Source organism: Buceros rhinoceros, unplaced genomic scaffold (genome assembly GCF_000710305.1).
Source record: "Buceros rhinoceros silvestris isolate BGI_N320 unplaced genomic scaffold, ASM71030v1 scaffold11020, whole genome shotgun sequence".
Classification (NCBI taxonomy): Eukaryota; Metazoa; Chordata; class Aves; order Bucerotiformes; family Bucerotidae; genus Buceros; species Buceros rhinoceros.
Window position 1 is genome coordinate 46054 of NW_010389040.1, and position 15129 is coordinate 61182.

Sequence of the window (15129 nt, forward strand, 5' to 3'; positions counted from 1 at the left end):
GTAAAGAGTCAAGAACATCAAAAGTCAGTCAATACCTGGGCTAGGAAGTCCTTGTAGCTGCGAGAGGCATGGTGGAACCGTTTGATGAGCAGTGCTTTGATCTGCTGATTTACAAGCTGAAAACCTTTATACTGTCGGGACCCTTTGCCTTCATTTTGATCTGCTATGCCTACTGGCATTCGAGAAGCGTCATTAGTTTTTGGTGCGCTTTGTTCAGCTGGTTTGTTCTCAGTAGAAGTTTTGCCAAGAGTAGAACCATTTTCTTGAGTGTCTCCTAGGTTAAGATGAAAAGGGGCAGAGGAAACACTTTATCCTCCATACATGAAGGTAGCACATAATCACAGAATTGTTTTCGTTGGAAGAGACCTTTGAGATCATTGAGTCCAACCAATAACCCGGCACTACCAGGTCACCACTAAACCATGTCTCTAAGCACCACAGCTATATGAATTTTAAGGGATGTGGCCTCCACCACTTCCCTGGGCAGCCTGTTCCAATACTTCACATCTCTCTCTGTAAAGTAATTTTACCTAATATCCAACCTAAACCTCCCCTGGTGCAACTTGAGGCCATTTCCTTTCATCCTATCACTTGTTACTTGGGAGAACAGACCAACTGCCACATCGCTACAACCCCCTTTCAGGTAGTTGTAGAGAGCAAAAACATTTTAACGAACTCCAGATTTTACCAACTGTATATATCACATCACCAGATTGCTTTAATTACAACTGTTGCACTGTGGCTGTATCTAGTTGCCTAATACAGGTTAACACTCTTCTTACTCAGCAGGATTAACAAGTTAATTGTATATACAGTTGTTATGGGTCGAGCATGGACTAACGGTCAGCAAATTACTTTTTTATAAAACTACTAAAATAATTGACACCTGGGGACTTGACACTCCACTTTTATTTACATAGTTAAGAACCTCATCTAATCTTTCTGCTGACTTCATCTTATTTCTCAGTATCATGTCAGGCCCTGAAAACAGATATTTGCTGACCAAGTTTATTTTGGCAAGAAAACCATACAAAGACTGAAAGTTCTGAGGCTCTTCTTTACTTGGCATTCAGAAAACAGAACAGTTGCGAGAAAAGTTTATCGAATACCAATTCATGGATCTATACCTGCTTTTTGAATTCCAGGGACAGCTTCTGCTGTGACCTTTAGGAAAACCTGCCACAGACAAATACACCACCTGGTTAGGAACAGAACAGGTACAATAACCTGACCTCTGGAACATCATCCTTTAATGTAACAGAAAAAAAGTTCAGATACCTTTTCAGAACCCCTGCTTATTACACAATTGGAGATCTCTAATGAAGTATCTCAGAAGATAAAGGAAGGTACAAACTAAGATACAAAGACAGACAGATTTCAGGCTAATGAGTCATGCCGCACAAAGCTAATGTGAAGCAAGGCTCTATTCTTCCTCTACGCCCATCCCAAAGACTTTTGAGTGTGCCACAGCATATGTGACTAGGTTTTGAAAGGGATATTAGGAATTAGTAAGATTACATGTTTAAGAACAGCAACTCTCTCAGAAAACATTTTGGGGACTGATGGTAAGATCAGCAGGTACTTTATTCTATCTGTTACCTCTTCAAGTGGTGTGTCGGAAACTCCAAAACTGCTGAGTCCCAGGTCATCCAGTGTTTCCTCCAGCTCTCTGAAAAGACTGGCATAAGATCGCTGTTTAAAGTTTTTATTGGGCAGAAGATAAACAAGTTCCTGACCAATGCTTTCAATTAATTTTGCTTCTGGGATATGATGATGAATCACTTCTGCTAGCTCATTCAGATCTCCTGTGAAGAGTCAAAACGGTGTTCAGAGAATGAATATTTAACCATGCTAGGCATGATTTCAAAAGCTGTTGTTTGCACTATACAAAAGCGGACTACTCTGTTACATAACTGACAGATATCTCAGTTAATTCTGTACTAGACTGGGCTATGTCGCTAATTATGCTCCAGAACTATGTAGCAGGAACCTATTTCAGGTCTGTTAATAAAGCACAACAAAGTCTTCAGGAATATCTGCTTAAGTTCTTTTCTTACGTAGAGACGTCAAAACTACTTTTTCTGAGAAAGCCAGTTTCCTTTGCTCTAATATGCTTCAGTTTTCATTAACACTTCACAGATTTTGGTGCGGAGCAGTTCAAAACTACTTCTGAAGCACAGCCTTCCAGTTCATCCATATCTGAGACCACATATACATCAAAAAGGGGCAATGGTAAGAAAACCACAAAGAAACCTTATCAAATCCATGTTACAATCCAATGCAGATGTTAGACACCAATACTGAAGAAGCGGGCCTCAGCAGGATAGATCTGTAAGATGAGATTGCAGCGTAACAGGAGACATATCTATGTGCTGGAATGCCGAACAATCCCGCCTCTTACCATCCAGTTCCTGCTCTGGAGCTCCTTCTTTGTCCCTGTGTGCACAGCTGGAGCAGGAACAGGAGCACTGAGATCCACAGCTACAAAGGGACTAGCATGGACAGGCAACAGATACAAAGATTAAAGTATTTCAAACACATGCAAAACAGGATGTAAGGTTGTCAGCCTTTGAACAGCTTGAGTCAGTGAAAACTATGTCATATCTGGAGCATCTTGAAAATATACTGAAAGTCATCTGAGGACTGGATTATGCAATGCAGAAAACATAAATCCACCTGCACAAAATGTATCTGTCAGTTCTAAATTGCAGGCAAAATAGCTAGGGAAATGTGATCAGCAGCAGCCATGAGCATACAGATCATGTTGCTCCTAAGACTGGAAGCACTACCAACAGCAGAAAGAATTCAGATCTCAACTTTTCAGGCGAGGCTGGTTTAGCTATGGATAAATGTAGACTCTTCTGGTGTCTGACCTAGTTATTAGACTATACCCACCATGTCTACAACCAGTGTACTGCAAAAGCAAGCATCAGAAAGACCTGTATATGGACAAAGGCAACTTACTTGGTAAAAGTTTAAACATACTTAAGGGGTGAGAGTGAACTATAGACTACTTACGGCTTCATGTCCACCTGTTATGTTCACCTGTCTGTCTGAACATATATTTATAAAACCAGAGAGTATTTTTACAGAGGCTCATATCGGTACAATTTCATAGGTGTTATCAAATTTTCTCATTGCTTTCTTCATTTTGAAGGCAGTTTTGTACACAGCCTCAAGCAGCACTTAACTGCTTTCTGTCTTGGTGCAGTGCAAGAATACATGCAAGTATTTTTCAGACTACCTGTGCAGAAGGGAGCTGCGTACTTACTGTAGCCCTTCCATTTCTGGTGTTTTTCATCTTGCGAACAAGAGTGAGATAGAAGCCAGACCCAAAGCAATTCTTTAGGAATACAGGAGAGCCTGAGCAGAAGAGTTTCCCTTGGGATATGATGGCTACTCTGTCTCCAAGGATATCTGCCTCATCCATGTGATGGGTAGAGAGGATGATGGTTCTGCCTAGAAGGAACAAAAAGCAATGTTCAAGGCATGGACTCTCTCTGGAACTCAATATTATGCTTGTATTTTGGCAATTAATACAGGGTTTTCTCTGCAGCAGAGGCAGGTTCTGTTCAAAAACCTTGTTTGCTTGTATTCATACCCCACTGCTCATGACAGTTTACACAGCAGGCACAAGCTGCATCTATGACAGTTTCACAAAAACCCAAACAATTTCCACTCTCAAAACTGTTACCTGAGCGATACTTCAGCAGAAGATCCCAGATAGATCTCCTGGAATATGGATCAACTCCAGAAGTGGGCTCATCCAAGACTACCACATTCGCTTCACCCACAAAAGCAATGGCAACAGACAGTTTCCTTTGCATTCCACCTACCAGAGGACAGACACATCCAGGAGTCTGAGATGAGTTACGTACATGGCAAGCATGTAATTAACACTGCTTCTCAGTGCGGGGAGAAACTGATACAAGTAAAACAAACCCCATCCTCTCACAAATATTTCTGTAAAGTTAAATGAATAGTCACACTTTTCTTCTGAATTTCAGAACAGCTTGTTCAAAACTTTTTTAAAATATATTTTTCACCTATGTGTTGCATTTTCTGCTTCTTGACAGAATATGAGATTTTCATGTTTTCATGTGAAAGTAGTCAACTTTTATTGTTGTAATCAGAACAAAGTAGTATAAGAACACCTGGCTCTTTATTAAAATTGTCTTTTGAATGTAAAATTCAAATGTGTTCAAATACACTACATGCATTTGTACCTTTAGAATGAAAATAATTACTCCTACCAAATCATACTGTGTTATAGGTACTGATACAAACAATGGAGCAGCACGATAGCATAATAATTAATTTACCTTGAAATAATAGAACATTGTATTTTGGGTTTTTTCTTACTTTAAGAGATTTTTTTTCTAATATACTCATATAAAAATAACAGCTCCGAGTATACTTGAATTTGTTTATAGGAAACAGAAGCTTTAAGAACAGGTTGCACCAGCTTTCCTGTTTGTAGAGTCCGAGCTACTTTTCGGGAGTAAAGACCTCCCCAGTGCACAGTGATGTCACAGTATGGCCTCAAACAAGTAATTCAAACAATTGCCAAAGACAAAGAAAAGGCAGCAGAAAAAAACATCTTAGAACAATGCTGGGAGCACCTGACAAATTCTGAGCCTCCTCATTTCTTTTATGGGTGAGGCCCATGTCTTCTAGCATTGTTTCCAGCTCTTGCTCAGCTTCATCCTTGGACCTCCCTTTCAGTTGAGAGTAAAACAGGATGTGCTCTGCTACAGTAAGCCTGTGAAATCAGACAGAAAGGCACCAAGGCATTTTAAATGAATAAGCAGATTCTTTCCCAAGGAGCAATAAATTTATTCTAGCTTTATCTTGCTGAAGGAGGAGAGGCTGCTTTACCCTAAATCTGGCTGACAGATTTTCTTTGGGATCAACACACTTCACTCAGACGTCACAGGCTCTTTCTCTGCCTTTTCAAAGCAGAACCTGCTACTAAAGGAACAGGTAGAGCAGGAATCAAGCTTCCAAGTAATGTGAATAAAATGGGAGCTAATGTGAATAGCTGCATCAAGAAAGACTGCTGTGGAGATGAGCATAAACTGATGGCAGGGAAGCTGGAAATCACTGAGAAAGAAGTAAATTGTCAGGTGGTAATGCAAAATAGGCATGAAAATACCCTGCTGATGCACTGTTGGCTCCGAGTTTTTTTGCTTTAGGAAGCCTAAATTAGAGTGCATGAATCCCTAGGCTGAACTGCTAACCCACAGAGCAACAGATAACACCAGCACCAAGAGCACTGTCATTTTCCTTGGAAACTTCTTTGTTCCTAGCTAAATGATGCACGAGATTTTTACTGGAGAAGGAAACAACTCCTACCCTGTATGAGTGTTAAAAGCTGGAGAAGTGCCTCTGAGATGTACCTACTGCCAGTACAGAAAACAACAAAGGCTTAGGGGATGTGCCAGACACGCAGACTGGGACCCTTACCTTATTCTTAAAGCTGGAATGATACTTACTGGTTGAATAAGATGTTGTACTGAGGGCACATGCCTAATCTATGTCGAATGGAGTCCATGTGTGTCTGAATATCCAGGCCACCAATCAACACAGTTCCAGAGGTGGGTGGGAAGAGGCCTGTCAGTATCGACCTGGGAAAATAAATGAGGAAATTCCCACTCTCCTAACTTTCTGTGCCAGATTAGGAAGAATCATTTCACGATTCCACTAGATGGAGCATGATGACTTCTTACTATGGGCCTTGATGAAACAACTCCAGTAAAAGCAGACATATAAATACTCTAGCCCTGCTACAGTGCAAATCTTCGGATCTGCTAATGTAATTTTTGATACGATTTTTGTAATTTTAGTTCTGGCCTGCATTAAGAGCCTGTTTTAGTCAGCTACGCAGTTTCAGAGTAGTTTGTTTAGCATGTTACATCACCTCTATGTACAAATGATCTAAAATGAAGCTGACTAGGACCAAGATAATTTGAGGTTTCCAGCCATGCTGACTCATGTCCTACACCTTTATTTTCTGTAAAATTGAAGGAGGTGAGTGTAATGTTGCAAATGAGTGGAACCTGTTCCTAGACTTGGATGAATAATAGATTTTTCAGTTCTGACAATTTCAAAGCAATAGAAATTTTTGGGTTTTATCAGGAAAATAGAAAAAATTATTTAGAAGGCATTTCAGCAGATTAGAATGCTTTTATTTTGGCTTGAACATTTCTTGCAGAACAACTGAAAAAAATTAAATGGCAATTTAAAGTGCATATGAAAGAAAAGTCTTTTTTAGTTACAAAAGCTGAAGTGTTCTGATGGGAGAAGTCATAAGGAAACACCTCAGTTCTTTCAGCCTCTGATGAACTTGTCACAGACTCGTGAAATGTTTTGTTCAGCAATTAATCCTATTTTGCTAAATAAAGTTCTGCATAAATAAAATTGATCATTCCTAAAGTCCAGCTTCCTGAGATGCTGGGGTTCTAGGGCTAGAGGAACATTTTAATCTGGACATGGATCTTGCATACATGTAACCATTTGTCCAAAGAGAGCCTGTATTTTATACTCCTTTGCACACAGTCCAAAAACCGTAACAGAATTAAAGCCAGTTAGACAGAAAAACAGGTGGAGTGAGGTGGCTTTCAAGTTTTCAGCTCTTTCAGCCGGGAGATCCTTCTCCCTCTTCACCTATTGGAAGTTTGGCCATGAATTCTGCAGGAGAAAATAGCAATTTTCTTTCTCTCTAGACTCGCACTTGTTTGTGCCATGCATTGCCTCCCTCCCAGGGCTTTAGCTAATTTACGATATCTTTAGGGGCAGCATTTCCCTGTCTGGAAAAAGCTTGATGTTGTGCATCAGGCTAGCTGCAAGGGTGGTAGAGAGACATGGGAAGAGTGAAAAGAGAAGACTGCTCCTCGTGACAGAGAAATAGAGCACTGCCCTGGATTTGCTTCTGAAATACAGACTTACATGGTGGTTGTCTTTCCTGCTCCATTATGACCAAGGAAGGCTGTGATCTGGCCTTCATAAAAAGTAATATTCATCCCATCTACTGCTGGCTTGGGCCTGTTCTCAAAAATCTTCACCAGGTTTTGAATGCATACTCCTGGAATCAATCCTGTTGGCTCAGGCTCAAAGAAGGTATTTACTTGAAAAGCAAGAAATCAAGAATGAAAAAAAAAAAATAAAGCACGTTTTAATCCCAGTTCTGATGGGGACACATCAACAAGTGCAGAAGCAAGAGCATATATCCAGTAAAATACAGCATCACGTGCCAGGGCCAGATTCTCCAGTCACATCAAACTGAAGCAAGATTTCTAACTGCAGTGCCATGTATTTAGATTCACCCATGTATCAATGACAGCAGAAGTGGAGCCCAGAATTGTACTGGTGTGTGGAGAAGTACTCATTGGATCGGGTGAAGCTGCACATGCTTTCTGTTTTCACTGTGTAGCAGGATGATTATTTGGGCTTGTTATCTGTAAATACTTAGACAGGCTGAGAGATTACATTAAACAAGCAGCAGGTTGTCTTTCTAGCCAGGCTAAAATCTGCCATTCAAATCATCTTCCCAGCTGTGCATTCTTTCGCTATGATGCTTTAAAAAAAAACATTTGCCTTTAATCCTGGTAGGTGAAATTTACCCCCTTGCCGAGGCCAGCTCAAGACTTAGGCAGCACCTAACACGAGCACTACATGGGATGGCTCTCTCTCAGGATTAAAAATGCATTATTGTAAATAGCACCATCAGGATGTTTTATTGCATCAGCTTCTAGACAAAACAAACTTCCTTTGAAGTAAATTAAGCCCTTAGGCAAAGTGAATTATGGGAGTTGAGAAATTTAAACTAAAGACCCTGTCCACTTTTGTTTACACAGAATGCTTAAGGCTCTGTAGGGAGGCTTGTTTTGCAATTGCAGTTTAAATTGTTCAGTACCCAGCAGGCCTGTGTGGCGAGCAGCCAATGCCATCTGGGTGAAACCAGCCCCACCTCCATCAGTGGCTTGTATGACTGTAATTATAAACAATGCTCAGGAAAAAGTCCCAAATATGTTGTACGTGAGAGAGCTGTGTACACTATAGAGCAGCTGAAATAATTAATCTAGAATGGGTAGCTCTATTTTAAATAAAGTTATGTTTATGACAAACTTCTATTTTCCTTTTACATTACTGAGCAAAATACAAACATCCCTGTATTTACAAAAGCTCACATGTAATCTGGCTAGATAGTTACACATATATTGGCAACTGAGGTACCATTCCTGGATTTATATGTATCATGAGCTCAATTCATATTTGCCTGCAAGACTCACTGACAAGTTCTGAGGCAAATTCTCTCATGGTCTCTCCCAGTATCTTCCTTGCACAACCTGAAGAACATTAGTGGAAGGCCGAGCTTCCTTTTGTCGTGATTCCTGTTTCTCCATTCTGATCCTATTCCCTCAATGCAATTTTGGGCCATTTATGTCTTTCTTCAGAGGTGGCAGCATTTGTGGGCGATGTGGATGAGGCTGTGGTGCAAACTCTGCTTAAAACATATCAAGCAATTAGGACAGATTTACAGTGTGTGTGCCCTGCTCTGCTAACCCATGCTAGTATTGGATGGCACGAGAGTTAAGCCATTAGAACTACTCTCTGTTTCCCATCCCATTACTCTTACAAGAAGCGCTAGCTCTTACACGAAGCCATTTTGGAAACTGTGTCCTTGAACCATGCCAGAGTTGCTCTGGCTTCTTCACGTTTCCCAGCTCCTGTGTGACTGGCTGAAAGGGAAGGCAGGCTTTTTTTGTGCAGTGACAGGCAAAGCCCTTCTTCTGTGGCCATGGAGCAGTTGGAACCTGGGAGCTGATGAGCACAGCACCACAAAGATAAGGCAGTACTAGGAGAAGATTGGCTGAAATAACCTTTGCCCTCTGCCTGTCCTTTTTCTTTTGAAGTGCTGGCCTGTTTCCATTCACCCTGAATGCATGTTTTCAGTGCCTACGTGAGGAGCTTTGATGACCCCACTTTTATCTCTAGTTTTTCAAGAGAGTCAGAGTGGGCTCAGAGCTGTCTGTAGCAGTTACTTTTGCTACAGAATCCACACGCATTCCTTGGAGCATCACATACAGAAAACTCCTCTGGCTCCCAACAAAAGAAGAGTTCAGGATTTGGAAACAAGGCAGGTCATTCAGGAATTCTTAGGTGGTGGCTAATGTCAGCATCAGAGCACTTCAGATAAACCCATTTGAAACTAGCCTTTCCCTGCAATGCAAGACACACTAAGAACAGGGGAAAAAAAAAGGGGGTGGGGGGTGGGATAGCAGAGCTAGGAGGGAACAACATTCCTCTCAGCATAGTATTTTTATTGAAGTCATGGCTCTGTTTAATTCTAAGAAGTTGATGTATGTGCCTCTGGAGGCTTCCCTCAGCATGAACACTAACTTGCCATAGAAACTGCCGGCATTTGCACAATAAAAAACAAGTTACAGAGATCATCTGGTGGCAGCTCTCCTGTGTGTGGTGGCTAAAATATTCTAAGGGGTTGTGAGTGTAGAGGAATCAGTAACAGGGTAGCTGGGAGAGTCAGTGTCTCTTCCAAGCTTAGCTCTGGCAGTTGCATGCTATCCTCTGTACCCTACTGGGCTCTTGCAGTTTAACTCCAATCATTCCTAGGTCTAGTTTGTTATGAAGTACGAGGAGTATAGTATCTCAGAAGTACTCAGGTGGCTCTCTCTCCTTACTATTAATTTCATCTTTGTCCTGGACATCTGTCTTAGGCTTCCCCTGCTCGCCGGGCTCTTTTTCTCGTTTGTGTTTACATTGTTTGTTTTTACCATCCTTCTTCCCCTGGTTGTCACTCTTTTCTTCTGGCTTTTCAGGTTCTTCAGATTTCTTTGTTCTGCTTTCATTTTTTTCCTCTTCCATGGCCTTCTGATCCATACAGGCTTCTGACTCTGGACTTTTTTCTATATAAACCAAAATTAACCAACATTTAATTAATCAAAATTTAACTTCCTCTCATCTCTAGAGGTGCTTAGAGGAAAATGAGGTAGTCCTAAGCCTTGAGCTCTCCAAGAGCATCAATCATCAGTGCTCTACTGAGGTTAGGAACAGAACACTCAAATCCACCTAGCCTGAAATCTGCTTCACAGTGTCAGGAGCAGATATTTACGGAAGAAGATTGACAATTTTGCAATTACAGACTCAGAGTAGAAGATCCTGACTAATATTATATTTTTCTGCCTTATATTTTGCGCATGCAGCTCTAGACCAAATTCTTCACCACATGAAAAGAAAGGCCACAAAAACATTTCTCATACTTAAAGAGATAGAGAAAAAAAAAAAAAGAAAAAGAAAAGGTTAAGTGAAAAGCTAACTTAGATTAAGAAACTAGCTCCAGGCTGGAATGATGAATTGGTGTTAACTTCTGTACAAGAATTTCTGGCTTTCCAGTTTGGTCTTAGTCCTTGCTTCCATGAAAGAAAACAGTCACATAAAATCACTAAAAGGGACAGCCTTGAAGCAAAAAGAACAGTGATGTAGGAGAGCGTCCCTGAAGGAATGTTTTACTTTACACAAACTCAAGCTGGCAGCCTGGAATGCAGCTTTGTAACTTATTGGATGACGCAGCACTTAATTTTGTGGTGAAATTTTGCCATAACTTTCTGCTATAAGAAATTTTAGCCCATAAAACTGTACAAAATTACTTGGTGCACAAATAGCGACATAAACACGTTTACCATGTCACCTAAAATGGTGAAAGGGGGGATAAAGAAGTGCGCTGATAGAGAAAATTTTTAAAGTACCCCGAGAACGTACCAGTTTAGCTTCATTTTCATCTGTGCATTTACGTTATCTGATATTTTATTACGTGCTTTTCTTCTCAACACATTAAACAATAACAATAATTTAAGAAAATGCTTAGTATTACCCTTGAAGGAAACATGAGTTGAGAAAAGTTCTACAGTTCTTCATGTAAGCTGAGGCACTGAAGAGTCTTAATTCTTCAAATAGTTAAGAATCACGTGCCTCCTAGAAAGGAATTAATCAGAAATGACCTTTCCAACTGTCTGTGCTTGAGAAAACTGAAGGCAACGTTTTGTAGAGAGGATGAAATACGTATTAGCACACTCAGGCTAGCCGAGATAACTGTGGAACAATTTAGATCAAAAGGGACTCCAAAGATCTCCAGGTAAATCCTCAAAAAATAGGACCAATTCAGATCACAATGGCTATCTCAAAAAATGGAGATTTCACAACCTTTCTAAGCAACCTGTTGCAATGTTCTAACTACCTTCACAACAGTATTTTTTTTTTCTTATATTGAGTTGGAATTCTTGTTTTCCAGCTTACATCTGTTGTCTCTCATGCTTTCACTAGGCACATCTGAGAAGTGTAGCTCTGTCTTAGCTTTCTCTGTTAAGGCTGAGAAGATCCAGTTCTCCCAGCATCTCCTTGTATGTCACACGCTCCAGCTCCTAAACGACTTGGTGGTTCTTTACTGAGCTCCCTCTGGTAACTCTATGCCTTCCTTTCTGTGAGGATCCCCAAACTGGACAACACAGTATTCCAGATGTAGTCTCACAAGTACTATCTAAAAGGGAATAATCACTTTGCTTGAACTGATGGCTATACTCTTGCTAATAAAGTTCAAGTTGCATCTGGTCTTCTCGGCTGCACAGGGACCCTTGAAGGCTCGTGTTCAACATGTTGTCAACCAGACATTTTCTACAAAGCTGCCTGCCAGCCAGGCGGTGGCCGTTCTCTATGTTCCTGTGAAGTTGTTCCATCCCAGATGCAGAAGTACACATTTACTTGTGTAGAACTCTATGAAGTTCCTTTAAAGTCATTTCTCCAGCCAGTTGAGGTCCCTCTGCACAGCTGCCCTGCACTCCAGTGTTCCCTTCAGTTTGGTATTTTTCACAGACTTGCTCATGGTGCCTTCTATCCCATCATTCAGGCTCTTAAAGTCATTAAACAGTATTAAGTCCAGTGCCCATCCCTGTCAACCCCCTGCCACTAATTAACTGGTCCCCAATTATGCTTTGTACTGCTGATGACAATCCCTTGGGCCCAACAGTTCAGTCAATTTTCTACCCATTTTGCTGTCCACTCAAGCAGCCTGTATCTTATCAGTTTGGCTATCAGAATACTATGGGAATCCACGCTGAAACCTGTGCTAAAGCCAAGCTAAATGGCATCCACTGCTCTCCCTTTGTCCATTGATCCAACCATCACAAAAGAAAATCAGACAGGTTAGGCAAGGTTTGCTCTTGGTAAATCTGTGTTAATTACTTCCTATCACCCTGTCCTTCGTATTCTTAGGAATGGTTTGCAGAAGGATCTATGTCTTAATCTTACCTGGCTGATAAGCATGAGCAGAACTATGGGGAGAGCTGTGAAAGGGACTGCAACATTGCCCCAATTTTTTTCTTAACAGTGAACTGTTAGATCAACTCATCTATCTGATGTAATGTGATCTACAAAAACTCTTGGATTCACCTAAGTAAAATGTTTTACCTAAGTAATCTAAAAATACCATTAAAAATGCATAAAATAATAAAAAACCTGACAACCTGGCAATAAGGCAGTAGCCATAAATTTTTCTGTTGCTGACCTACCTGAGCAACTGAATATTTTGGGGTTCTCAACTTTTCTTGCAACCTTTAGTTTGTGTACTAAGACATCAAGAGTCTGCCTTGTATTGGAAAAAAACTTAAAGAACACATAGAAAGTATGAGGCATTAAGTTTAAAGGAAAACCTGTTCATTTCCTCAGAATGAACCTGAAGGCAAAACAGAACCAAAAGGCCCCAAAACCAGAAGGCAAAGCCTCTTAAAAAACCCCAACGTTATAACCTCCTCTTTTCTGATCAAAACATGCGAGCAGCGGATGTGTTATCAGCATGTTCGCACAAAGGATGAACTCCCTTCTGGTTTACAGGTATCACCCTGAGATGAGACTGCCTTGTCAGCAGTCTCTCTCAGGTGATGAAGGGTGAGGATGGTAATGAGAAGACTGAAGGAATTATTTCTTCATCTGTCATTTTGATTGGTTTCGCTGTTACCTTGTAAATTTAAGACAGATTTCAATACACCAGCTTCAGCAAACCTCTATTCCAGACATTAATCATCATTCTGCATTAATTCCTATTTAAATACAATCACTCACATGTTATTTTTAACTACTCCAGTACCAATGGAAAGAAAAAAAAAAATGGGCAAAACCAGGACTATTGCACTCATTCAAGTTAGTCCAAGGGTAGCATAAATTTTGATCTTGCTTACAAAGCCAAAGTAAACAGATGTAAATTAGTGTCAAACTAGATAGAAAAGAATCAGGTTTAGAAAGATGGGGGAGGCTCAGCGTAAATAAGATAAACATTGTATTTCATTTTGACTAATTTCACAAATGTTCCTTGAATTCAAGAACTCCTTAAATGTCTCAAAAGGTGTTGGTTAGAGAGTGAGGGTTTGATGTTGCTTGTTAACCCATGCTTTAAAGGTTCTTAGATGGAATGGTGACTCGTCTCTAATAACTCTAATAATAGCAGGCTACTCCAAGTTCAAAGGCACCTGCTGAGATTCCCAGTGTTATGGCTGTCTCTAATCTTTGCAGCAGCTCAGTTACTGGAAACGTTACGTAGTCACCTCTAAGTGGTTTTTATAGTTATTTCTAAACATTGAAGCTTTAAAATGACTCACCTTTGGCAGCTTCTGTTTTCTCAGCTTTTGGGTTTCTAGAGCCAAGCCAGTAAGATTCCTGCATAGGGAAGTACCAAGGTTGTGGTAGTCCATAGTCCCCTAAAAGAAAAACAAGAAGGTAAAGCGCACTTCATAAACATACTCCCCAGTAGGCACAAATTCATCTTTGCAAAGTCTGAGCTATAATTATAAACACTTGCAGTCCTAGTGTTGATTATCAGAAGGTCAAACCATCCACTAAGTACCTGACAGGACAGATTTTGTTTGCGCATATTTTTTTTTTCTTTTGGACAGGAGCAAAATATTGAGAACACATGTGATCTGATTGGCCTTACTTAAGTAGAATGTGATTTAATTACAGAATGAAGCTACTCCATACATGGGGACAATCTGAATCCTCACCAACGTGCCAGCAGCTGCCAAGAAACACCCTGACACTCAGGGATTTTCTTTTAAGGCCCACTTAACACTTGAGTTGTTGACATGAGTGAAAAGCTTATTATATTTACACTTATTACCCTGGGCCTGAATTCCCAGCTGGCAACGAGAAAAGCAACTCTGGCTGTTATTTCAGCACATAGCCTTGCAGGAAAAGTGACAACAGAGAAACCCCTTTCTTAAGCTGAAAGGGACTTTTTTGATCACAGATTAATTCTGTTTTGAAAAGAGACAGTACAATAACGTTATCGGCTCTCAGGCCAGACCAGAGTTGAACAAGTCAATACTACCTTCCTGGACCATATGAATTTACAGAATGCAGAGATCTGAGCTGCTACGTTTAAAACTGACATCCTTGTGAACTCAGACGTTACTGGCCTTGTGCTACTTATTCAAAGTAAGAAAAGGGAATTTGTGATGCTCACCAAAAGATGGTCAGTTTTCCTATCTTGAAAACCATTGTTTATGAAAGCGTCCGCTTATTTCTGACTCAGCAAAAATACCCAATATTTCAATCAACCACTTGTGCTCTCATTAAGGCACTCAAATGCTCTGTCTGCATCCACAAGCAGTTTGCCTTGCACATGTTATGGACTGGATCATACCCCTTTGAAGGCGGTGGCTAAAACAACTGCTGCTCATTCAGGATGAACGTAAAACCCAAGGGAACTCCACTACGGAGCAGAATGTTCAAATAGCCAAAGGACCAGCGTGCCAGTGGGTGGCTGGCTGCAGAGAAAACTCGACCAGGAGTTGAACCATATGGTTCAAAGCATTATCCGTGGAATTCTTATAGTAAGCTCAAAGACCAAAGCATTGATTTGGTACATCTGCATGTATATTACAGGCAAATACTATGAGAAATTCCACAAAAACAGAGGAGAGGAACACAAGGAGATCCTCAGAGCAAATATGGGGAGGAACTGAGGCTGATGGATACGAGCTCTGAGAGGCATTACTTTTGTGTGAAGTGCTGGCTGAAAAAACCCCACTTGGATATATGAGCAAAGAAACTCCCGTTTAATTC

General features: G+C 40.6%; 1 protein-coding gene across 1 annotated transcript in view; it reads right to left on the reverse strand.

Annotated features, from left to right (window-relative positions):
• The window catches only part of ABCA4 (ATP-binding cassette, sub-family A (ABC1), member 4), a 71711-nt gene that overhangs the window by 21604 nt on the left and 34978 nt on the right, over nucleotides 1-15129 (reverse strand). The window contains exons 17-26 of the mRNA XM_010132601.1: nucleotides 13665-13763; nucleotides 6949-7126; nucleotides 5496-5627; nucleotides 4623-4762; nucleotides 3695-3832; nucleotides 3245-3459; nucleotides 2402-2492; nucleotides 1600-1805; nucleotides 1128-1176; nucleotides 36-274 (exon numbers count right to left, since the gene is read on the reverse strand). Of these exons, the coding sequence (XP_010130903.1) occupies nucleotides 36-274; nucleotides 1128-1176; nucleotides 1600-1805; nucleotides 2402-2492; nucleotides 3245-3459; nucleotides 3695-3832; nucleotides 4623-4762; nucleotides 5496-5627; nucleotides 6949-7126; nucleotides 13665-13763 (1487 nt within the window). The remainder of the gene's footprint in view (nucleotides 1-35; nucleotides 275-1127; nucleotides 1177-1599; nucleotides 1806-2401; nucleotides 2493-3244; nucleotides 3460-3694; nucleotides 3833-4622; nucleotides 4763-5495; nucleotides 5628-6948; nucleotides 7127-13664; nucleotides 13764-15129) is intronic.